Source organism: Mycteria americana, chromosome 8 (assembly GCF_035582795.1).
Source record: "Mycteria americana isolate JAX WOST 10 ecotype Jacksonville Zoo and Gardens chromosome 8, USCA_MyAme_1.0, whole genome shotgun sequence".
NCBI classification, from domain to species: domain Eukaryota; kingdom Metazoa; phylum Chordata; class Aves; order Ciconiiformes; family Ciconiidae; genus Mycteria; species Mycteria americana.
Window position 1 is genome coordinate 19,602,635 of NC_134372.1, and position 24,365 is coordinate 19,626,999.

The 24,365-nt window shown below is 42.2% G+C and overlaps 1 protein-coding gene and 1 long non-coding RNA gene across 2 annotated transcripts; one reads left to right on the forward strand and one right to left on the reverse strand.

Moving 5' to 3' along the window:
* Positions 1-1,905: 1,905 nt before the first annotated feature.
* LOC142413417 (uncharacterized) lies at positions 1,906-12,579 on the reverse strand. Its single transcript, XR_012776814.1, has 3 exons — positions 12,456-12,579; positions 9,107-9,204; positions 1,906-2,280 (listed from the first exon to the last, which is right to left on the reverse strand). It is a non-coding gene; the product is annotated as an uncharacterized LOC142413417 (long non-coding RNA).
* Positions 10,754-21,353, forward strand: GABRP (gamma-aminobutyric acid type A receptor subunit pi). The gene is made up of 7 exons (XM_075509538.1): positions 10,754-10,876; positions 12,901-13,118; positions 14,009-14,091; positions 16,517-16,654; positions 17,960-18,112; positions 18,653-18,846; positions 19,831-21,353. Exons 1-7 carry the CDS (start codon positions 10,829-10,831, stop codon positions 20,143-20,145), a joined length of 1,149 nt encoding a protein of 382 aa, XP_075365653.1. The 5' UTR covers positions 10,754-10,828; the 3' UTR covers positions 20,146-21,353.
* The last annotated feature ends 3,012 nt before the right edge of the window (positions 21,354-24,365 follow it).

Genomic DNA, 24,365 nt, shown 5'->3' on the forward strand with positions numbered 1-24,365 from the left:
ACTTGGGGTACACCATTTTGTGTCCCATGAAGGAGTTAATCTTGTGCATGCTTGTCTCAGCTGATAGGAACAAGAATAATTCTCTCTTGCATAAAATACCTGCACATACACAATGGAGGAGACTCAGCAAGCAGAACTGCTGAGGTGGGAGGGACCATATATATAGGGTTACAATTACAGGGTTGGCAAGTAGAGAGCAAAATCATAGAAAGTAACATTGCTGGGCTTGTGAGCTTGTGAGCGTCTTAACAGGCAGACGCCTGTTAGAGGAGAGAAGATGAACTTTTTGCACCCAGCCCTGGATCCCTGCCTGCAGTGAGGGGCAGGTTTGCCAAGTGAATGAAACCTGAAATAATTGCCCAACGTGACTGAGCACAGGCAGCTGTGAGCTCACGGATCTGCAGCCACAGGAGACTGATAATTGCAGGCAAGTTCAGATTAGAGCTAGAGTTAAGGTATCTAGTGCAGGAGGAAAAGAGCTGCCTGGAGCATGCCAAATTTCTGTATAAAACTGTAATTATTTATAAATTTTAGGTACATTGTATTTGCTCAAACAGAGCAAATGAATTGACCAAACAGAAGCCAAACTTGACATTCTGGAGGAAGAATTTATTTCACGTAAGTAAACCTCAGAAACCTTCATTTTGATATAATTTAAGACTTTCTATATGTATTTAAAGAACTCAGTCCTGCAAGCTGCAGGCAGACCTGTGTACCATGTTGGGTGGGCAGATGTGAGCATAAGCTGCCACTTCCCACAAGTAGCTGGAAGGATAAGAGTTTACATCTTGAAAATGTAAATGCATTACTCAGGCATGGTTTTAACATTCTTACATAAGGACTGAATCTAATTTTATATAAACCCTTCTTGTATCTTGGAGTTGCTTCTGACTTTCATTGGACTAAATAAGACAGGAATCGGGCCTGCAGTTTATGGGGTGTCACATAGGCCTGGTTCCCCTCTCTCTCATACTAAGAGTAGTACTATGTATAAAGTCTATGTATATAAATGTATGTGCCACTCATGGTACCAGCGCATAATGAAATTAGGGGTGGGCTCTGTATTTTTAAGTTATCCAGTCTTGGTTTGTCCCACGCAGCCTGGGACTCTCTGTGGGCAGTTGCCAATGGCCTGTGGGTGCAGGCACTGCTCCCTGTCACCCACCATGGCAGACCAGCCCATACATGGGGGCTGGTCCCTACACAGCACTGAGGGTCAGTCGTGTGCTGAAACACAGTGAGGGTTGCCTTGAGCAAGCGTAGGTGTGTGCCATAGCCTCAGAGAGTCACCCTGGCAGTGCCTGCTGTTTCTGGAATTGAGAGGTAGTTTTTCATGTGATGTAATGACAGTGACGTGCATGGAAAGAATCTATTTTTTACCAAGAGCAGAAGTTCACAGAAGTTCTTGAAGGATTTCTACAAGTACCATGAAGTCACCTGTTTAACTGTCCATGATTCCAGATAACCACTCAAGGCAACTGAAAACAACAAAAAGCAGAATAAAGCAGTTGGTGTCTGTCACTGAGCAGCCAGCTCTCAGCACTGGTGTCACACCCCACCACAGCCAGCACGTGTCTTGCTGGGGCCTAGGCTCCCACAGCGTCTGCTTTGAAACACACCTCCTGCTCTTCCAGGCAAAACCTGGGCAAATAATGACCTTCTAGACTTGGTCAAATTGTTAAGCAACCTGGTTGAATTCAGATTTTCTCAAATAGGGAAACCAGCAGGACAGAAAAAGGTTCTGTTCCAACCAAAACAGAAACTTCCTGAGGTTTTGACAGAATACAAAAACATGAAGGACTTAAGTCAATATAAGACATTCCTTTCAACCCAAAATTATGTGCTTTGTTTTACCTCCTCTTATTTAACACACTTGAAGTCTTTTCTCAATTTCTTGTTTTAGTCAGAAAGTATTATAAGCAAGAAAAGATATTTTTGAAGCTAAGAGATCAGAAACAAATAAATAATTTTAGTATTACCCACCTGCCTGGTACAGGCACTGCTTCCAGGTTCTCCAATCCCCTTTTCCTCCATCAGCCTCTAATGTCCCTTTTTGTCCTGACCAGCTGAGGAGTGAGCTCGTGTATCTGTTGACACACGACAGGATCCTGCTAGCTCTTTAGTTCTGTAATAATGGGATTCGTTCTGTATAAATTGATTTTGGTGTCAAATAACTAAGGTTTTCAGTAAGAGTGGCTTGCATAAAAATGTTGCACAAAAATGTTTCCCTGTTGTTAGCTCCAGTCTCTTCCTTGCAGCTGCTTCGGATTTTCTCCTGGCCTGCCAAAATAGATTTTCAACATTGAAAAATTAAAAAGATAGCTTGCTTTTTTTTTCTGGGAAGAACAAGCTTTAAAGTTAAAAAAAAAAAAATTTCAAGTTAAAGTTGAGGAAATTGAGAGGCAAATAGTTTTACATCAACTGAAAATGAAGGCCCTTAATGGTTTGTTTGGTCAGTAAGTTAAAATTTGAACAGCTCTCATAATAAATCATCAGAATACCTGACTCTTTCACAGCAGCTGTCATGCCATGAACCTTTCCTTACAAAATCTCCTGCCCACGCACATCCCCAAAGTAGTTGTCTTTCAAGATAAGACAACTGCTCACAGTTCAGGCTGGGCAGGGGGGGAAAAGAAGCATTAAGAAAGGGAAGACAGATTATATCTGTCTTAAATCACTCAAAACCTCTTCTGGATAAACAAATATGTTGACCTTGAAGTGACATTTTGGCAAAGCCAGCAAAGCCTGCTCCCAGGGTGTATGATGCTTTTTGCCTCTTTCATAATTTTGTAATTGTATTTGGCAACTATTGCATTCATGTCAGTGGCCAAAGAAAGCTTAGCACAGAATGGTGCAGCCACAAGTCAGTTGTGAAGCTGGAAACTCCTGGTGATGGTGTAGTGATGCTTTCTCCTGGAAAGTTACTCCCCAGGAGTGAATACAGGGAGCAAAAGGGGAGTCTCTGATTCTGTCCACCCTCTCTCTGTAGCAGCATTCCTGTGTGCTGGTCGTGTTGACCATGAATGAGTCACACACCTGGGCCTGGGGAGAGGAAAGGTTGTGAAACTGCTGCCAGGGATGCACTGGTCCTCCAGCAGAGCTAAGCCATGGCAAGGCCAAACAATCCACATCTATCCATGTCTGAGATGAAAATAAGCATCCTCATGGGACGTCCATCAAACCTTGTCTTGGGAATCAAAGAAGCACTTGTGAAAACACCCCAGTGAAAATGGTTGCCTAAAATTTTCAGATATGGTCCCGCTTGTGTTTGGTTCAGGCAGGCTGAGGTTTCAGGTGTGAAGGTGTCCTGGGTGTTGCGGGATCTGCATGAGGACCTGGCATGTGGGACGCAGTCTGCTCTTGGACCGCTCGTGCCTAGTGGTGCTCATGAGCCACCCCTGCCCACAGCACAAAGAGCCCATGCTGTTTACTGTAGAGCTTTCACTTACAGTGCAAGGGAAATAGAACAGACAAACTATGCCTGAGTTCACCATGAAAATCTTAGTTTTGTGTAATAAATAGAGGCAACACCTAAATGGGCAAATGAAATGCAATCTGGTTTTATTTCAGCATTTATTTTGTTTTCTCTATCTTCCCTAGCGAGGTTTTATTCTGAGACGCGTGCGTGCCTGTGTAGCATGTTCTGCAGTCATAGCAATCTGGCTCTAGTAAAATCTGACCTTGCGAATTATTACCTTAAGCTTAGTAAACTGGTCATATAGGTTTGGTCCTCTGGGTGGCTTTTTAGATTCTTACAAATGCTCCTATTGCCTGACATTGGGATGTCATCAGCCAGTAGAAAAACGGAGAATATGCTAATCTTCGTCTGTGTCTCACTGCACAGAGCAGGTGCTGTCAGATGTGAAGCGGGAGGTAACGCAGGACTGCAGTGATTCCTGACAGCTTCCCCCACAGTTCATTACTGCTTGCGATGAAGGAGCCTGTCACTATGGGTTACCCTGGCAATGGTGCAGAGGAGCCTGGGTACCATTTCAGGCCCCATCAGGTGACAGTGTACATCTCTATGATGTACCCCAGTGTACATCTCACACCCCATTCCTTGTAAACAGAATTATTGAAGCTGCCAGTGATTTTTCCTCTTTTTGTGTTTTCACTCTTACCACCCCTTTCAAGACAGAGGAATAAAGCAGAATTAAAGAAGCATAGACTGAGCTGTAGTGGAGATGTTTACTGCTGCTGTTGGCTGGTGTAAAGAAGCATTATTTCATTAAATTCTCTGGAAGCAGACACAGGCTTCCACAGAGGACTCTAGTTGGATCTATTTTACTATACTTGCATCTTTGTATAATTTTCACAGCCAATAGGGAGAACACAGAACTGAGTGAGCGAGTGATTATATTCTCAAGGTTTTCATTACCTCTGAGTCCACATAATGAATGATTTTTGGCATTGGAAGCAATCTCTCCACCAGTTGTACTAGTACTGCCTTCATGACTACTGCTGTTCTGGTATTGCCTGTGCCATGCTTTCACTGACCATAGAAAAATGTCCAGATTAAACAATGTTTAAGTTTGGGTTTGTTTTTTTTTTTCTATTAGAGTAAACCGAAATCCTTTACTGGACAGAGAAACACACAATTTATAATAATTTCTTACCAGTATACTGTACTAATGAAGCTGGTAACCTGTGATGAAATCTCCTGTACTATAAAGGCAGAATTGCAATTGTATTAACTGATACACTGAATAGTAAAGAAATGCTTTGGTTATATTCAGTTCTGGGTGCTGGTGTCACCTTTTTCTTGCCCATGAGTACTTTGGTATTCCTAGTTTCTAGTTCTGATAGGTACTTAACAGATCCCCCTTTCACTGCCTCACAGTCTTTGATGTATTTATTATCTTCACAGCCATCCTCTGAAGGAGGAAAACAAGATTCTCCTTATTTTGCAAAGAATTAGCAGAGTCACAGAGAAATTCAGACTGTGTAGTTCACTCAGGTCCGTGACAGCAGCACCTATAAATTTATCCGAGTTGGTTTGTTTCAACTGTCTTTGCTAGATAGCGGTAGCATACATTGCAGTCCACACGTCACTTCTGTTAACTGAAGACACAACAGGGTCCTAAGAAGGCTTTTTACTACATAAGACATCTCCATCCATTAGTCAGTAATCAAAATAAATAGAATTTGGCTTGCTTTTTTCAAAATAAGGTCTTAGTAACTAGGATCAGATAGAATAAAACTGTTTAGAAACTTATTCTGATGCACCAAAACGCTAGCAACCACAGCCCCTGTGCAAAACAGGTGCCCATGAAGGATGCTCATGAGGAGTTCCTCAGCTGAAGTCCATGAATTTTCATACTTTAACTGAATGCTAATTTGTACAATTATCCTTTCTTCCTAGAAGTTCTTCTTTAAACTACCTGGACTATCCTTCTTCTTTCCCATCAAAATTGTGGTCTAACATTGCTGTGAGTGGGTAGATGATTCTCTCTCTAGCCCTGCATGATCACAGTATAGTAAGGAGCACTCGATAATGTCTGGAAACATCTGAACACCACGTGTAGAGAAAGGGCTAGAAGTGCAAAGCCTTGTTAGGAATTCAGATTTTGGACAGATATTAGAGCATATTTTATTCTGAAAAACGTCCTTTCTCTAGTGGGATGCCCTGCATTTGTGGTGCTTGAATGTTCAGGTGCTTTTACTGGCTCTGTATGGGCCAAGATGTTCTCCTTGCCTGGAACCCTACTGTCCCATGGCACAGCACCAGAGCTGTACAACTAGCTGAGAAGGAAGAGTGTCCTCTGGGCTGTGGTGAATTACCACAGGAAGAATCTAACCCAGGCAGAAAACTCCTGATATTTAGGTTACTATGGAACAGCCAGGTTAGAAGTTGAGGCCCTAACTGCTGTGCATGATGAGAAAGGCACTGAATCTGAAGTTGGGATCTTGCTCTTGCTGGTGCCAAGGCACAGGGACTAATGCTTTGCATAGTCATCCCCAATTTGTAACAGTATAATAAGAGGAAGACTCGTATCCATCCAAGAATGATGTTGCCTTGCCAGTATCTGCAGGAAAACTCTGTCACACGGGGTACACTTCAAATAGTGTAGTGGAGCAGGTTGAGCAGTATTGTGTTTCCAGCTGAAACTAATGATGGCTGAGTAACGATCTCCCCTTGGCAGCTGCGGCAGTTGTACTCACCAGCCCATCCTGGAGCAGCTTGCTGTGGCAACACATATTGGGTGTGTGGCAGAGTGCCATCCGTATGCTCAAGAAAAGGTGTGCAATCGATGCAGCATTTCAGTCAGGGAGCAAAAATGCAGAACGGAGCAGTGCACGGTTAAGAGTTGCCCACTGTGGTGCCTGCTCTAAGGCCAGTACAAGCCCGTGGGAGTCTCAGGCCAGAAGCCAAGATTTGGTTCCACTCCCAGAAAAGTCAACGAAACCCATTTAAAGTGGAATTATTTCATCCTGTACTGCATGCCGAGTGACTTGCCAACATTACTATTAGTGGCATGGGTTTATCCCAGGTACAAGCTAATGGAGCACAGCGCTACAGCATTTCTGTGTAGCTGACCAGTGGAGCCCTGGACTAAAAGATGCTGAATCTGTCATTTGTGGGCAGGATCTCACTTGGCTTCAGTATCTGACTGCCTTTAGGAACTGCCTAAACATTTTTCTATTTAATAAATCCCTTCCCATGGTGCCATTCTCAACATCAGCTAATCGCCATCCCATGCTGAAAGAAGAGAAGTCCTATCTAAAACAAAGTGGCAGCTAAAATTTGGTGACCCTGTCAAGGACTTCAGGACCTGACTTTTCACTAGTGCCTTTTATGTGGAAAGTGTTAAGTTAGCACAGTACTGAAAAGTGACACAAGCTAGAAAAAAGGGCAGGAGCCACTATGTGTTGGAAATGTTAAACATCACACAGTGTGTGGTTCTGACTGTGCAGGATTTATTTTCCCTGTCCCCATCCCTTAAAATAGTTTTCTTAAACCACAAAACTTTGCCTTTCTTTTCTGTTTCACAGACAAGCGGAGCAAATACAGAAATAATTTCCAGAGATGTTCTGCAGATATTTTTGCTTCTTCAGTTTGTGTCTTTTCGTTCCTACCCAAAGGTAAGTGGAGTGTTTGTTTTGTTTTACAGGGAACATCTGAATTATGTTTCATATAAATAACGTGGGTCAAAAGGAAACTATGCTTCCAGTTATCCAGCCCATCCAAAGAAAGTTGGCTGCAGTAAGGAATGTGGCATAGAAGAGAGCAACCTGCATAGGTCCCCAAAACACAGTATGTCCATTAACAGTGCAACCCCTTATTTCCTGTTCAGGACCAGGATAGTTTGCAGTTTTTGCTGGAAATGCCCCCCACAGGACTCCTAGCTGTGTTGTTACTATCCCTGGAACTACAAGTCCTAAGTTTCTTGAATGGTTTATGTTTATGCTGTGCACTAACTGGTTCAGTTCTGCTGTAAGGTCCTTTTTGGTCTAAAACCTGCAGCAAAGCTCCAAGGATTACTAACCCAGCTTCAAAGGGAACAGAAGAAAAAAATTAATCAGAGCTTTGAGTAACTACATTGCTAAGTTTCTTACTGCACAGACCAGTGGTCCTGAGACTCTGGGGAGAGGCAGAGGCACTGCCTTCCATGTCCTTCAGCCCTTCACAAATCAATGACAAGCTCTTAACTCATTTACATTTCCATCAAGTGAGCACATGACCACACAGAGACACTGCACCATAAAATGTAGCTTTTACAGTCCAAAACCCCTGTGTCTCTCACTGTCTATATGATGGTACAGATCTGTAAGCCTCATAATGTCAGGTACTAGCTTTATTGTCCATCCACAAAACATTAATTTTGACATTGTAAATTAGAGTTGAACCCTCTGTATGCACAGCAGCTAGGGGTGGTTCAGCTCCCAAAGCTTTGTTGGTGTCTGTGAAGTGTTCAGTGCTTTACCTTTCCCCTTCCAGAGTACTCAGATGTACTCAGACAGTAGCTGCAGGGATGCTGCCTGACACTAACATATGAGGATGAAAGCTTCTTTAGGGGACTAGTGATTAGGGAGGAGGGGCTGTTGGTCAGTAAGATTTGTCTTAGGCTATTGTAAGCAGGAGGGAAAAGAAATGCATGTTCCTTATATAGACTGTATGAGGAGGAGTGGAAAGGGGGAGATGCGGGTTATTATTAAGAGTTGTGACATATAAATGTTGCTTGATTTGTCTGGGACATTTTAAGAATGTCCTTAAGCTACCACATGTGCAAACCTGTAGCTATCAGCTGAGGTAATCTGCCATTTTCCCACCTCTTCAAGGTGCCAATTATTCAGCCAAGATAAGCAATGTGAGCAAGTGCTTGAGATTTCAACAATCTACTTACTTTTAATAAGCATTTTATGCAGTTTGTTTGCTTGTTTGAGCATAAGCTGGAAACACAGCTGCAGCTGCACACCAGATGTGCCCAGCATGCCCGGCCACACATAACAGTATGTGCTTGTGTCCCCAGGAGGTGCTCCCTGGGTCACGTATCCAACTTGCATGGCAGCGACACAACATCCCTCCCTGGATTTGAGAACCTCACCGTGGGATACAACAAATACCTCAGGCCCTACTTTGGTGGTATGTTGGCTCCATGCATTTTGACCGTTTGAAGAACAGTCTGTAAAGCTTGTAGGGAGGGGAGAGCATGCTTTAAGCTTTCTTTAGGATGCCCCAGTTTGAAAGGTTGTGTTCCTTTTAAATTAGCTAGTAGCCAAGGCTGCCCTCCATTCTGTGCATCCACTGTTGTCTTGAATAGATTGTGCATGCCTGCGTGGGGCATGAGAACATGTCCAACTATAGGTTAAGAATAGGGAATTTATAAACTTCAATACCTCTGTGAAAGACCTGACAGAGGAACTAAATTCTGCTCTAATTGTACATGCTTTTCTTCAGAATCTGACCTTTGTGATTTTCTGCTTTATTTTTGTTCACGTATGTCTATTTAGTAGTTTGTGGTATAGAGGAACAGAGTCAGAAATAGTGACTTTTGACACACGCTTTCACTTTGCACTGAGACACAAACTAAACCTGCTTTAAAACCTCATGAAACTCTAGGGAGTAGGGAGCACCTGAAGGACAGTCAGGTATTTAGGAACTTACCTGAGGCTATTGTCCAATTTGGGTGTCAGGTCTCCCATCTTCCAGGTGAGTGCTGTAACGACTCAGAGGAAAGGGTTTCTCAGAATGACATTCAGCACCTGAAAAATATCGACGGAAGTTTAAAAAACAGCTATGAAAATTTTTATCAACTTTGCTTTTCTGCCAGAACCCATTAATGAAACTATGCTCAACAGAAAAATTCCCCATCAGCTTTCACCAGGACTTGGATGTTTCCCATTGTAGCTCCTGCAGACTGACCTGCTGCTACTGACAGCTTTGAGCTTCTTCCTTTTTCTGACCATGGTGATAAATTTCTGGGACAATACAGAATTTACCAGCTTCTTATGCCTAGAATGTCTGATCTCTTGCAGGGCTAGAAAAGCTCCTCTAGATCCTGTCACATCAGTGAACAGACGCTTCTGAATTACGTAATGGAGATTAACTGCATCTACACCAGCCTATGCCTACAAGAGCCATAAATGTTAAACAGAAATGGTCAGGACTCTGGTCTGACCTCCTCCAGAGGCCCTGAGTCCTCACAGGTCTACCCTCTGGTCATTAATTTAAGTGGGCGTCAAGTGTCTAAATATCTAAAGATAGAGGACGTGAATGACAGCTACTTTAAAAATACACATTTTTTGCAAATGAAATATATTTTTTATTTTGGAACAGCTTGAAACAAATAAACAAACCAAAACCACCTGGAAGGAGATTTAGAAACTGTGTCTCTTGGACCTTTCTAAATGGGATTTAGATGATGAAAAGGAGTTTCAGCAAGTCCCACGAGGAAAGGCATTGCTGTGTTGTTGCCTAGGCAGAGAGGGCTGCCTTGGAGAGTGCCAAGCGCTAGCAGGAGCCCCAAATTCATACTGGGTATTAGCCAAACCAGGCACAGCCGCAGGGAAAGTCTGTGTCTTTCTGCTCGCCTAACAATTGCCCCCTTCAGAGCCAGCTGTTTCCTCCGAGGCAGGACCTGCTGAGCCGTCTCCAGCCCCCAGCTCTGCCAATTCCTGGGGAGGAGCTGCCCTCTTGTGGTGGGTCTTAAGAGTTAGTGTTAGAAAATGGGGGACTACTGAGATTCAGGACTTGAATGCTGAAAATTTGCTTGTAAATAGAACAGTAATATAGTAAATAAAAAGAGGCAAAGGCTGTTGCGCTTCTGGTTCGTAACGCAGTGCATGGACTCAGGAATCACTGAATTTCTCTGCCCCTTAGTTCTTCCTCTCCGAGAAACAGGGATGCCGATTGCTACCTGCTTGTGGAGAGTCTTCCAAGAGCTGTGTGTGAGAACTACTTTGTACAAAATTTACCGTTCTTGCCACTGTGCGGGTGTTGTGGACTGGGTAACAAGGGATAAACTGGCACTGCCTGCCTGCCTGTCAGCAAATGCCACTGAAATGCTGCTTATCTAAACTGCTAATCTTCATAGCTAAGTGCTGATGGGTATTTGCTCTCTGCTACCATCACCAAATACAGAACTCCAGCTCCCTAACAGTGAAAACTTTATTTTGGATCATGATGTCATTTGTGAGTCTAATGCTCTGCAACTGCGTCTAACCCTTTGGGCTGCTAAGATTTTAGAGATAGCATTGTGTGCATGGGACGCTGTGAGCAGTGCCCGTGCCACACAGCATCCTGAGCAGTTTTATTGTGCCTTTCACTCTTCCTTTCTCTTTGCTTAATCTTTTCTTTTCCTCCACAGGAGAACCTGTTCAAATTGCAATGAGTCTGGACATAGCAAGTATTTCTAGTATATCCGAGAGCAACATGGTAAATGAAAGTATTTTTATCTAATAAGAGTAGGATCTGCCTGAGAGACTTGTCATATATTCCTGTGCATTCAGCACAGAAACTGTTATAATCAAGCTGCTTTGCTTTTCTGTGTCTTTTGACCACTTTCAGCAGTGTGATGAGAACAGGGCTCATTTATGACTATAGACCGTGTAGATGCCATAGTAATGTGGGCTTGTAAGTAAATAGAGATGGCTCCAAAGGTCCTACTGGTCAAAAACGTAGCACCTCCTGGAAATCAGGCCCCTTTGAAATGGAAAAAATCAATCCTGTGTGGCATTTCCTCTCCCCTACCTTTCCTCTGTGTAGGGTAGGGGTGGCCTCTGGACATGCTGGCACTGATTGAAGACACAGACAGGTTTCTTCTCAAGGGGGAGAAATGAGGTTTTGAGCTGTGACACAGTCTGAGGCTCAAGGAACTGGTCATTCCAAGAAAAAAAAAACACCAAACAATTTTCAAATAGAGAGAGAACATCTTCCCACCACTGACGAGTCTGGTTCCCTCCACTTCTCATAACAGCTGGATTTCAAACACTGATCGATGAAAACTCCTGTTTCAGGTTCACCAAAACTGTGGGCAACTTGGGTAAATTTAGCAAATAGTTTCAGTCCAAACAGTCAGAAGTTCAGTCAGGAACAATTTCAACACTTAATTTCAGCATTTTCAAGAACACCACTGACTTTTGTTTTCTCTCCTCTCAACAAATTAAAGAAGTTCACTAAATAAAATATTGTAACTTTGACAAAGCTATTCATTTTGGGGAAGGGGCAGAACCAACAAAATCAATTATTCACCTACCTCTAACTTAATTAAAGGTCCTTGTAAAATAGCCTTGTAAAAAAATGTTCTGCAGTTTTTCTTCTTGATGGTCCACCTAAATTGCTCTGGCCACATGGAAAACATTGCAGAGGCTTACTCTGTGCCTCGGTAAAAGCTGGAAATCAACTAGGATTCTTCGCTTTTGTCACTATTATAATTCACTGTATTGAAAGCCATAACAGTGCATTATTTGACGTGTTTTTTCCTCTGTTGCAGGCTGAGAGTAAAATTTTAAAAGTTGCAAAAGCTAATGCTGATACCCAATACTTACTTAGAGCATTTTACAAATTATAGATCGAATGAAACACAACTGCTTCATCCTCCACAGACAGGCAGCATATCTGTGGTAAAACATAGCGACTTCATGCTGTTAACACAATTGCCAGTATCAGTCTTTGTGACAGAGATGTTTTGAAAATAACAGGTTGCATGAAAATTACTGGTTGCATTTACTTTGTCTATAAGGAAGGAAGTGAAATAGTACAACAGTGCCCTGTGCCTGTCTGGAAGGCTCAGTAAAGAATTATCTTTAGAGCTGAGTACCACTTATTCTTTTATGATGGGGCACTGTGAAAATACTCCAGTCATTACAGGTAGATTTTGGCAGGTTAAACTCAAGTTAATCCTAGTGTCCTTAGATTCAAAACTCCTATTAAAGAAGATGCTACAAATTTTTTTTTTTTCATTTGTTTGCCGTTTTTTTAAACCTCGGTGAAATAACAGGTTGGATTTGCTTACCTTTTTTCTCCAAAGTGCTAATGTCTCTTTCATGATCACGTTTATAGTATGTGTGTAATTTTCCAACCCTAGATGATGACTGATTTTTAATGTCAATGACTTGCCAAGTGGCCTCAAGCGTGCACTTCCCATCTGTTTTCTCTCCTGCAAAATGGACACAAAAATATCAATTACAATAATTGCTCATTTAAAAAAAAAAAAAAGTACTATAAGTATAATCTTTTGTCCTCAAACACTACACCTTAGAGTGTAAGTATATGAGAAATGTAATACAGTAAATAAAACTACGATGAAAATCTATCAGATTTACTGCATGCATTTGAAACTGAGCTTTGATAGGTTGAACAAATGTGTGTCCTGCCTCTTGTCGCACATGGCATACCCACAGCTATGCTGCGTAGGTGTTCTGGACATGCATCCTCACAGGTTTTCCTCTCTTCCCCAGGATTACACAGCTACTATATATTTGCGGCAGCGCTGGACAGACCCCCGGTTGGTCTTTCATGGCAACAAGAGCTTCACGCTAGACGCTCGTCTAGTGGAATTGCTCTGGGTACCAGACACGTACATTGTAGAGTCAAAAAGGTCCTTCCTGCACGACGTCACTGTGGGGAACCGCCTCATAAGATTGTTCTCTAATGGCACTATCTTGTATGCCTTAAGGTAAATCAACCTTTGGCTTTGCTGATGATGATGGTTCAGAATAGATTTCCAGAATTATGCTGGACAGGAGCAGGTACCAACTGTCACGGGTAATGAGTTTGGGGTCAACAAGCCAACTGAGATCATACTCTTCTGATCCATTAGCCCCTGTTCTGGCCACCTGGAAATGCCAGTCAAGGATCAGGATTCCCCATCACGGTATGTGTTGTGTCCTGAGCACAGTGTCTGCTCAGAAAGCTCATGAGTTTAGGTGTTATCCAGAACAAGTCAAGTAGAGTCAGATGGAGGCAGGGGAGGAATGGAAGACATCCTAACAGTAAAAATTTAACAGATAGCGGGAAACTAGTTGCTTATCCAGTGCCACGTAGCCATGATTTCTGCTTTTTAGCAAAAAGCATATTTGTACATGCACTGCAGAAATGTGCACTGTAATTGTGTTAGCAATTCATACAGTGTTACCTCTTCTCAGCTCACAGTAACTGTGTCCCAGTTACCTTAACTGGAAAGTAAAGCTGCAAAGTAAAACTCATTTACCCTCTACATCAGAGCAAGCCAGAGCATGTGTGCAGTTAGTTACTGTGCCTCAGCTGACAAGTGGTGACTTCTTAAGATGTGCAAACTGTAGCACTGGAAAACATGTGAATCTACACTAAATGTCCCACCACAGCAAAGCAAAATTCCTCCTTCAGTTACATTTTCATTGGTGTGGCTGCAGAGAGCATATCTTCTTAAGGAGGGTTCTCTCTGATTGTATCAATCCATTCGTTTCATAGATCAAAATTATCTAAATGACAGAGCAGATTCTTTGCAGTCTAGTTTGCTATGAAAAAACAGAGATATTTCATTACATGCTTTTATTGCAGCTTTCGGAGTTATTTCTCTTCCTACAGAATCACCACTACTGTTGCTTGTAACATGGACCTGTCAAAATATCCCATGGACACACAAACATGCAGACTGCAGCTAGAAAGCTGTAAGTATAACATTCTAGAAAAAACTGACTTTAAATTTGTTTATTCATACATAACTACGCATCTTCAATATTTGGATTCATCACAGTGGCTTTCTGGAGTAGACTTTTATTCCTGCAAATACTAATGTCCAAAAAAAAGCAACTTTACTTCATCATTCTTCAAATGCTTGTGTTGTAATCCACAGTTTAGAGGATTCCTGTCACTGTGCAATTTATATAAAAAGAGTGGTAATAAATAATATTTTTATTAAAGTATAGATAGTTCAATTTTGCACAGAAAGGATGAAGTAATAACGGCTGGTTTTCCAAATTCAGTCCCTTTTGGACACACAGCTTCTTCAAAACTAACTTGAGGGGTAAGTGCATGGGATGGAGTACAGCAAGGAACAACTTTTCACGTTTTTTGGTATCTACCACTTGTTGCACCTCCCAAACCTCCACTGTAACAAGACAGTGTGCAGGAAGGTTCTTACTAGAACATGAGTTGAACATGTCTCTCAAACTCATGAACTGAAACTAAGGCCAAACCCAACTTTGTAGTATATGCTTCTCTATGAGGGATGTCTGTTACAGTGATGAAGATGATGGGACCCTTATCAACAGGAGGAGTCTCAGCCTTGGAAGTCTCAAGAAAAGGAATAATCAGTGAGTTCTGCTCTCAAATAAATTAAAAACTCATCCATGGCAAAGCTGGCTAGGAAAGACTCCAGGAAAATTTAGGACACTGCAGGGCTTTTACCCAGGAGCAAGACCAGTGCTGCTGTTCTGTATCTGTGAAGCTCCACAACAAGCAAGCAACCAACCATCTCCCACTTCATGTCACAAAAAGAAATGTCTAAAATCTCAATGCTGAAAAGACCAGATTTTAACTTCTGGGGTTGCAGCATGAAGCACCTAGGGAAGCACATATTATTTTCACATTAAAATCATATTAGTTCACCATGGTTAACTTTATTACAAAGAATAGCTCCTGAAATAATAATGATTGGCCTCTTCTGCTAAAGCATAGCTTGTTTGGGCCTGTTTTAAAAGTGATTGGGTCCTACATCATGCTCAGTTGCTGTATAATTCCAATTAAATGACATGCACATTGCCCACTGGAGATTTCATTAGGATAAGTGCCCAGAAATAATGCTATTTAAATATACACCAGATGAATTAACAACAATCTATCATTTATTATAAAATTTTCCTGAGTAACCACAATTTATAAAACTGCTTAGAAACTTTGAAAAGTCACATGCTTAGGATTCTACACAGGCATTTATACCCTGGATACCTAATTTAGGAGTTCATCTCACTCAAGCTCTGGTAATTTGTGTCTAATAAGAAAACACAATTAGATAAAAATAGAGCGGCAACTGCATCTTATTCCTTCTACCAGGACGAACAGGTTATTATCAGAATCAGAGCATCCCTACTCATTTTCTCAAAGAAAGGCTCTTAATAAAAGAATCAAATTAGTGAGACTGATGGGCTTGTTTCCTAAATTAAGTGACATTTTTGAAGTGAATAGCAGGCTGGTGACTCAGTACAAGCTTTATCCCTCAGACTGAGGTATCCCTCAGTCCAACCTGAGGTCATGTTGTGCCGTCATTTACATTCCTGGAGGCAATTACTCAGCCGGCATATGTGGAGTTTACTGGTAACTGCTTGAATTGTTGATTCAATCTCATCTGTCCCACTGTTTTGAGGCAGGAATTCAGTGTTACCTAAATGTCAGGTGCATTTATTTGTCTTCAGTAACTTAAAGCCTTTGGGGATAGGAGGAATGATTTGTAGAAAAAGCTGCTTTTATGAGAAAGTTTTCTGGACAAAGCACACCCAGTCAGGAGAGCTTTGTTCATAACCGCATAGCAGTCTCAGCTCCAAGCTCTTGACTAACTGAAAATGCCTTTCCTGGTATTTTTAAGCACTTGAATAGATGATTCAGTGAAATGTGCTTCTGCTACCTGGTAAGGGGCTCAATGGGACCTGTATTCTCTTTTTTTAACTCCTGCATTTCTCCTGCTCTCCTCTCGTGACTGGAGAGACTATGTTCAAGGGGTGATTGCTGCAGTACTTTTATCCTGCTGCATGTAATCAAACTGCGGATAACAGGAATATATTCTCTTTTAAAATGTTAAAATATTTTAAGATAGAAATACCCCAAGTAAATGACTGAAATAGGTTCTTGGCAACCTTGCATGTTATGCATCATTCACAGTGGCGTATGTTCCTGTTGAAATCTGAACCAGCAGACTGAAAGTACAGCAATGAAAGAACAGCCAATGTCCACCCATAGTGTGACACAGTTAAGAGGGTCTTTGTCCAGCCTACAATGCCTGGATCGTGTTTCTGTTCCCACCCAGGAGACAGGGCAGGGCAATAGCTGGGCTTTTACTGGCTAAACCACTGTAATATGGGTCTTTTCTGTTCTCCTTAGGGGGATACGATGAAAACGATGTCATCTTCACGTGGTTGAGAGGAAATGACTCTGTCCACGGCATAGAAAAATTGCAGCTCTCTCAGTACACAGTGGAACGTTACTACACCCTGGTCTCGAAGTCACAGCAGGAAACAGGTAAATTGGCGAAAGAGAAAAGCAAGAAAAGCTCTCAAGTATTTCCCTTCCCACCTCCCTTCCCTTCTATGGGCCAGCATCTTTTGACTCAAGCCTGAACCAGTGAAGTCTTTAGCAAATCTTAATCTTACAAAAGGAGATGGACAGAAAGATGGTGAAATCTAATAGTTGCAATCGGGACATTCTGTAAAATGGAAATCCACGGAAAGATGGGGGTTTTAATACACTATATTCACTTGATGGATTTTCAATTATCTTTTAAAAAAAAAAAAAATTCTCCACTTCTTTCCTTCTCCACAGATACCTAAAGAAACTCTCTCCCTTCCTCCCAGGTGTGCAGACTATAAATACTGCAGAGAGCCGTGTTTACAGTAACTGGGAGTAAAATTAACTTTTAAAATATACTTTTGTTTGTAAATTACAATTCTATCATGATGAAGTAAGATCCCTTTGTACATCAGAATTCAATGCTTTTTCATTATCAGTGTAAATACTCTTCTCTCCAATCACAGACACTATGAAAGGGGGCAAAAGTTCCTTAGAAAGACCAGGTTTTAAAAATAACAATGTTTTGTTGTTTACTATAGTGTACACAGCCCATGAACAACATGGGGTTTGTTTCTACATTTCAAAGAGAATTATTTTTTAAACAGCAGAAATATCTCCTGAAAATACTAGCAATCCAGCCCCAGAACCCTTATGTCAGTATTATGACAAATTGATTTTAAAAAATTAACTGAATTTTTTTGAGCACAAAAAGACACAGTTATCAAAGATCACAAATTACTAATGAATACAGGCAGTCTAATTCCCTGTGGTGATAAGATATTGGGATGCTTTGGGATGTGAGCCAGAGCCTGTTGAAACTGAGAGAAAAATCTTTTGTTTATTTCTCAACCATCAGATAAGACTGAACTTGGTCATGCCCTTTTAAAGCAGTTATTGGGAAAAATGCACTGTGAGAGAGAATAGATGAAAGCACCAGCCCTTCTCTACTCTGAGTTAAGACACTGGTATAAAATGTTTCCACTGTGGATTACGTTCAGGAGCCCCTTTGCAAGCCACGCATTGTTTTAGCTGTCTCTTGTCCAGCAATGCTGTGTGTATGTGTCCTCTCATCTAGGATACGTTAGAGAAGACCTCTGAGGCAAGATGTCAAGCTTGTATAAGTAATGCATCTCCCCCAATTTCAATGCAGCTCTTCTGATGTATGTCAGCTGAAGGGCTGGTGCTGGGCTGTCCCAGTTTCAGTTCAAGTGTCCTTGGGAATCTCATGTTCACTGTGTTTCTTCCTTTCGTGAACAGGCAGTTACCCACGACTGATATTGCAGTTTGAGCTGAGAAGAAATATCCTTTACTTCATTTTGGAGACCTATGTGCCCTCCACTCTGCTCGTCATGTTGTCCTGGGTTTCTTTTTGGATCACGTTGGATTCAGTGCCTGCAAGAACCTGCATTGGTGAGTTATTGCCTGAGGAAGGGAGAATATTTGAGCAGGCAGGGGAGCCTCTGAGGGCTGGGTAGACAGTAGTTTTCTTGAGCTCTCTGCTCAGTGATAAATGGTCTGCTCACATTCTGCTTTTACTTGTGGAAGAGCTGGATTAGCAGTATGAAGTGTGGAAGATATGCTGCAGCTGGCACACTTGCCCACCTGTAGAGCTGTGTATAGTGAAGGCTCCAGGTAGATTCACAGCAGAGAGTAGAGGACAGAGCACATGTTCTTTGTGACGTGCTTTGGAGGGGGCGGGGGGGAGGTTCACTGAAAGCAAGAAAAGTAAAAGAGCCAAGTGCCTATTGGAGCCAAGTTGTCAAAGGCAGGGAGAGCCCGTGTGAAGCTCGTAGCTAGCACTACAAAAGCATTTCAGTTGATGAATGATTTGGTAAGAAGTTATATGCTCTATCTGGATAGCAATAGAGAGTGACAACATGTGCAGAAGGATAGGCCAAGCTTTTTCCAAAGCGTCCACAAAAGAAGGTCTTTCCTTTTCTGCCTTCCAAGGAGTAACGACGGTGCTTTCCATGACAACTCTGATGATCGGCTCACGAAGTTCACTTTCGAAAACCAGCTGTTTCATTAAGGCCATTGATGTTTACCTCGGCATCTGCTTCAGCTTCATCTTTGGTGCCCTTGTGGAATATGCAGTGGCTCACTACAGCTCATCACAAAAGTGTGCGGCTAAAGCACCTCAAGAGGTAAAGTCTGGTCTACCTTAATAAGCCTAGTTATCTTGGATCGACAATAATTAGTCCCGCATTAACTGAGTAAGACAAAATGGTCTTCCTGTTATGGATGCAATACCAATTGCTTCTCCTAATTGTCACTAAATCTAAATTTTTGTGTGCAACAAATGCATGAATAGCACTAGACCACTGCGTCTCTGACATAAACTTCTGCACGCCAGCTGAAAGAGCAGCAGCCTTAGCTGACAGTCATGTTAGATTCGCAGGACCACATTCAGGAAGGTATTTTGGCCTGCCACTAGAATTGGGTCTGTAGCCCTGAGCTGAGCTCATGTGAGAGCATGAAGCACCTCTGTTCCTTTCAAAATGCAGCCAAAGAAGACCCAGTATAACACACCTCTTTGCTCTTCTATGGAATAACTCTGATTAGGACACTGATCTGGAAGGTAATTTCCTCTACCAGAGGAAAGCTGAACCCTTCTTCCTCCCTTCCGAGAAGATGGTACCAAACATCAGTCCCACAATGTTCTGTGGCGGTTGCGAGAGAGAGTTAATTGTTCAAAGTGCTCTGCTTTAGTGTGAGAAATTAGTCAAGTATGATTATAGTCCAGTGGTCATTGAGGGTCCAAATCCTGTCAGAGGGAAAAGAGGTTTCCCACCTCGATGCCGAGTTCCCCAGCCATTAAGTTACTGTGTAGACATGAAGAGATGGATGTCTTGTAGGAGATGGATGTTGGGTTGCTCAGCGACATAGAGACTTGCTCAAAGATGTCAAAATACCTCTGGAAATACAGTGGTGGAAACACAGGCATCTCTGGGACTTCAGGCACTCCTAAAAACAGGCAGCAGCTGAAAGGCATGTTTGAACATTGGGATGAACACATATGAAGCTGTGTTCTTTTATCTTTATCCTTCTGGTCTCCTTATTGATAAAAGCACTTTTCCTCTGCAGGAGAAGACAAACTGTAAAACTAACTCTACACTCTCGTTTCCTAGGGGCCTGCAAATGAACTCACTAAAGAAATGGAAGAGGTCAACATCACTAACATTCTCAACAGCTCCATCGCCAGCTATAAACGGAAAATCAGCTTTACAAGCATTGAGATTTCCAGCGATAATGTTAACTGCAGTGACTTGACCATGAAAACTCATGAGAAAATCAAATATGTCTTGAGAAAGAAAATGCACAGGATTATTGGTTATTTCACAATTCAGAACCCCAGCAACGTAGATCACTACTCCAAATTGCTTTTCCCTTTGTTTTTCATGCTGGTCAACGTGTTTTATTGGGCTTATTACCTGTATTTTTAGTAGAAATGAGTCACTTCATTCTCCTACTTCAGCAGGAGAGGAAATCTTGCCAATGGGCATCTAGGTATCTAACCTCAGTGAATCCAACATGGACAAAATGCTCTGTTGTGTTTCCTGAGGTACAGAGCAGAAGAGCATGTGAGGTATGCAAGATGCAAAGCCTTGGTGCTTCAGCATTAGCAACATTGACTCTGGACAACTGCTTGTTCAGCTGAGTGGCTGTGCTGGGCTCTTGTGCTCGTACCTGCTTTTCATTCCAGCATCCAGCCTCTCACCTGGCTGGAGACAGGTGTGTAGGACTGCACATGGCAGGCCACAGAGTACTACAGGTGGCAAAATTATCTTGGTAGTCTGAAGCAGGTTGGAACCTTCTAGTTTAGATCTCCAAGAGGATGTAGGATTATAGCTGTTATTCTTTGTTTGCCAGAGCTAACAGTAACAGAGGGACTGTGATTGCTGTCTCAATAGCTTCTCTGTTCAAGTAAGAGAACCCGAAGGCAGCAGCGTGCCGTGCGCAAAGGAACGGCTCCCATGCGTGGTGCTTCTTTGTCCCGGGGGTGATGTGGTACCAGACTGGTGATTTCAGTGCTGCTGGCATCAAGGCAGTGGTATGCCTCATTGCTTTTAATACTGGTCAGACTTATTGAGGTAATCCTTGCTTGCTGAAGTTATCCATCCCTGAGACAGAAGGAGGGCTTTTTAGTTGTAGAGCTGCATTTTTTCAGAGATTTGGGAACACGAAATATAGGCAGCAAAATTGTTTTGTAACCCATCTCTTATACTCTTCCTGTTGTGCTGCAGTTGAACAGATTCTACCACCTTCCACGTCTTCCTCACAAATTATTTTTCATCCTGGAGAGTGTCTCCTTCAGCTTTCACTGCTATAAGCAACTCTTGTTTCTTGCCAGCCATATGCAAGAGTGGCCAATTTGTCATCCCCTCTTTTATGTGGCTGTGCAGCTGTGGCAAGTCAGCAGCGCTGCCGGGTGAAAAATCCATGCGTGGGTTGAGGTACGATGATCTAAATCAGCCTTTCACGCTCTATTTTAGGCTGAAACAGTGATACGGTTCTGCAGAAATTCAGATTCTACGTGGGCTCTGGAAACTGCCAGTCAGTTTTGTTTATCCTGCAATCAGCAGGACTGAGAGCTTTGTTTCAAAAATAGATTAAATATGTGGCGCACACACACACTTAAGTTTGAGAACTAAATGCCATTTGGTACTATGTAGCTTAAGGCTACTGAAGTCTTTATTTCCTGATTTTAAAATGAACGTTTTATGGCAATTCCCCCGCCCCTCCCCCCCTTTTTGGTCTACGCAACTTTCATAACTTTGAGGGCCTAATCCTGCAGTTATGTAGGCAAAACTGTAATTGCCTGCAGTGGCTACCATTCAGCAGGAGTTTTGGCTGAGTGAGGCCTATCAGCATATAGCTTATATTACAGTCTTATGCAGGCATTGCTTAGTGTAAGAGTCTCTTACTGGGGGTTCCTACAGAAGGGTAGGCAAAGCATGCAAAACTATAGTTTTTTTTGTTTTGTTTTGGTTTTTACTTTAATAACTTTTTATCGAACCACTTCACCACACTATATTGTGAAGGATCTAAACCACATACTCATAAATCATAGCTTTTACAAAGAGCAGCACAAGAAGACAAAGGGGAACAGACTGACAATAGCAAGTGAATAAACACAAACTCCAATAATGAAATGTCGGCTTGTATATACTGGCATTTAAAGTCCATTCCATAAAATGTAATAAAGTGGATGTTTGTGATATGAACACAACCCCCCCCAGAGAGATCCTCTATTAAAAAAAATCATTACCTTCTTTCTGTGTCAATTTCTTTCTTTAAAACCCAACTGAAATGCCCTAATGTGTTCTACACCAGCTGCCAAACATTAATGTTAACAAAAGGAATTTCTTTGTATGTTATAGTAGACTGCCACTCTCAAGTCTTGCTTTCATTAGATGCAGCTTTTGTTACAACCTTGCTGCTTTGAATTTGCTCAGGTCTTGTTCCAAGTTATACCTCTGTGCAGTGAAATGTTTTTTATTGACCCGGCCTAGCAAACAGCATGTTGTCCGGAGAAGTGTCAGCTCTGTCTATTCTCATTTATTGCTGATTTTGGCAACCTCAAGAAGGAAGGGAGGGACAGAAGGTAGTAGGGAAAGGAGGGGGTTTTTTTCAGATGCCTTATGAGAATATTCTTCAAGAGCTGTTGGCTTGGCCAGAAGAAACATCTTACTTCAGAAACTCTTAAAATCTAGAGAGTATGGACTCCTGCTTTATTTGCTCCTACATATAATTTTCTCTCTCATTGAAGGACTTCACCACTTTAATACACCTCACACATGATTGTCTCCCTATATAGCCCTGCTGTAACACAAAATATTAACTCTGGTCTCAGTGGGGTGCACACAGAGTGGTCCTAAGGCCATTTCAGTGGTCAAACTGATGCTCAGCAAGGACCAGATACAGAAAGTAAGAGACAAAGTAAGCAAGCCACCTAGTCTCTCTCCTACTGCAGGTACATCAGGCATGTCAGAGGGACCAAAATTAATTTTTACTAATACATCCTACAGTGAAGCAAGTCAGCTTAGCTGCACTGATGTCCTGGAGCAGCCTGGTGTTATTACTGGTGTTGCTGTCCCACACGTGATGCTGGGCAGAGGGCAGTGACAGATAAGTATTGTGAGCCCAGATACGTTCTTCAGAGTGGTCAGGATGATGCACTGCACAATCCCAAGTCTTTCCTGTCTCTTTCAGGTGTTGTCTAACACAAGCTAGAAAGACCACTGAATTCAAGATGAGACTTTCATATCATGATAGGTGTGGAACACAGAGCAGCTTCCATGTTACTGGTGTGCAAAGATAAGCCCCGATATCTTGACAGACACCAACTGAAAATCAGCCTTTCCCACAAAGGACTGGTATGTAACACGTAAGCTGCAGGTGAGAACAAAGCCACAGGTAAGCACTGCACACAGCTCTTTTGTTTAAGGGCTCAGCCTTGCATAGGCTCTACAGGGAACAGGAGGGGTTTTGAGTAGCAGCTTACTCTCTGAAAGAGCCTCTAGGCTGATGGTTCCTGAACTGCGAGCTGTTTCACCTCCCACTGAGCACATCTGCCCTATAGCTCTGAGGGAACTTGGCACCACAAATCTGGACAAGCCAGAGGACAGAGTTACCCCTAACGTTTACTATTCCACCACGGTGCCAGTTTGTTTGTGCTCTCGGTAGAAAGTGAATGTACGGAGGAAAAGACTGACTTGCTTTTTGAGATAATTCTGCTTTGCAGTAATGTTCTGGTCTTCTGTAACCTTTCCTTACAGGTACTTCCTAAAGCTACAGCTTCTGGAATCTTTGTCTCTTTTTAAGAACATTTGCACTTAGTTAAGCCTTTGTGGACAAATGCTTGTGAACGTGTGTTAGCCCAGGAAAGCAGCAGTCAGGCAATGCGGGTAACTTGAGGAGCTTTCAAGAGATGCAAATGCTTGTATCTGGTGTAACCCAGAGGAATATAAAGCCTCGTAATAAGCTATGGAGAGTCGTCCTAGCTAGCACAAGGACCAAAAGCAGTCTAGCCACAGCAACATAAAGCATTTTGGGGATTAATTTATCCAGTTGAAAATATGAAGGAGCTACACTATAGAGCTAAAACAGGCTAACACAGCCTATTTGCAGCCCTCCTCTGGAGCTAATACATATATGTCCAAGAGCATAGCAGTGAGTGATAGAGAAATACCCCCTTTTAGTACATCCCAACATTCCCCTGTTTCCTTCTATGCCCTCCACCCTTGTTTTTTCCCTAACTGTTCTTGTGCCCACTTCACCCCAGCATAAGCAGGAGCTGGTCCTGCTGCAGCAGCCACCAGTCTGAGCTTGGAGAGTGTCATTTTTCATTTTCAGGAGGATGAACGGTTCAGCTCCTATTGTTTCAGAGCATGTGGTTTACCTTATGATTTCCAAGAGGTATTTGTACATGCAAACACTACCATCTGCTGTAAAAGGAATACTTGCATTTTTAAAAGGTTAATTCCATTTCAAACCTACTGATTGAATTGGTAGCAGAAATCACTCTCATTTCCTTACTGTATTTAGTTTCACAACACACAGCCAGCCAGCAAGCCATGTCTTTACAAGGAAAGACTGTTTAGTGCTGGTAATTGGCATAGGTTTCCTCCAAATTCTCACTGAAATAACTTTTCTATTCATT